The sequence below is a fragment of the Volvox carteri genome (assembly GCF_000143455.1).
Source record: "Volvox carteri f. nagariensis unplaced genomic scaffold VOLCAscaffold_1, whole genome shotgun sequence".
NCBI lineage: Eukaryota > Viridiplantae > Chlorophyta > Chlorophyceae > Chlamydomonadales > Volvocaceae > Volvox > Volvox carteri.
Genome location: NW_003307545.1, coordinates 1,608,728 through 1,609,633, shown reverse-complemented (window position 1 = coordinate 1,609,633; position 906 = coordinate 1,608,728). Strand labels below are relative to the sequence as shown.

Here is a 906-nt window from a genome sequence, read left to right as displayed (position 1 = left end):
CTCAACCCCCCATCCAGTCCTACAACGCAGATGACCCGCATGCGTCGCCCTCCCTCCACAACCCCAACAGCCACCCCTCCACCGAACCCCAACTAATCCCAACTAACCCTCAGGCACATCCCACCCACCTCCGACTGGATATCCTGCCACCGCGATGGGACTCTGCGAAAACACACAGGTCGTACACGGCCGTACACACAGGCCGTACACAGAGGACACAACCTAACGTCAGCATCAGAGAGCATACGTGTACTTACGCCTAACCGCTGGCCGTACAGTCACTAGACTAACTCCCAATTTCAGACCAACCCCACCCCACCACCATCAGCTCACCTCCCACCTCCCTAACCCCCCCACACGCACACCCACACAGCACGACCTCTAAGTATGTCGGCAGTGAACCGTTTGCTCCTCCAATGCAGCACACGATGGCTCCTTCCACTACCGCCATAACTACCAGACTACCAGCCCACCGCCGCGACCGCTTCAGAGCTGCAGGGGAGATCCGGCACACTCCCCCGGCTCTTAGGGTTCTTGATCCGTGTGTCGCAGGCGTGGGTGGAGGCGTGGGTGTTTCGCACGTCAGGCCGTGGTGAAGAGAGGCAGCGGTTACCTAGCTTCCTACCCCTCCCCCAACCCCCCACCCCCCCAGGCCCCCCACTGGACGGGTCTTCGTGTGTTGGTGTTCCCCCCCGCACCCGACCAGCTCGGCTCCACAACCTTTCCTCACTTCCCCTCTCCCCACCCCCCCACACACAACCCCCCTCCCCCCCCTTCCTCCTCCCCCCCTTCCTCCCGCCCCTCGCCTGCAGCTCTGGCACATAAACCAACTCCAGGCCCCGCAGCTCACCGGCCCAAAAGGCGTCATCTCGAACCGTCAGCAGCGCCAAATCGCAGACCTGGGAC

At 62.5% G+C, this 906-nt stretch overlaps 1 protein-coding gene across 1 annotated transcript in view; it reads right to left on the bottom strand.

Moving 5' to 3' along the window:
- deg9 (trypsin family) overlaps positions 1–906 on the bottom strand; it is a gene marked incomplete at its 3' end in the record, with an annotated part of 11,434 nt that overhangs the window by 6,982 nt on the left and 3,546 nt on the right. Inside the window, exon 6 of the mRNA XM_002945659.1 lies at positions 129–162. Coding sequence (XP_002945705.1) covers positions 129–162 — 34 coding nt within the window. The remainder of the gene's footprint in view (positions 1–128; positions 163–906) is intronic.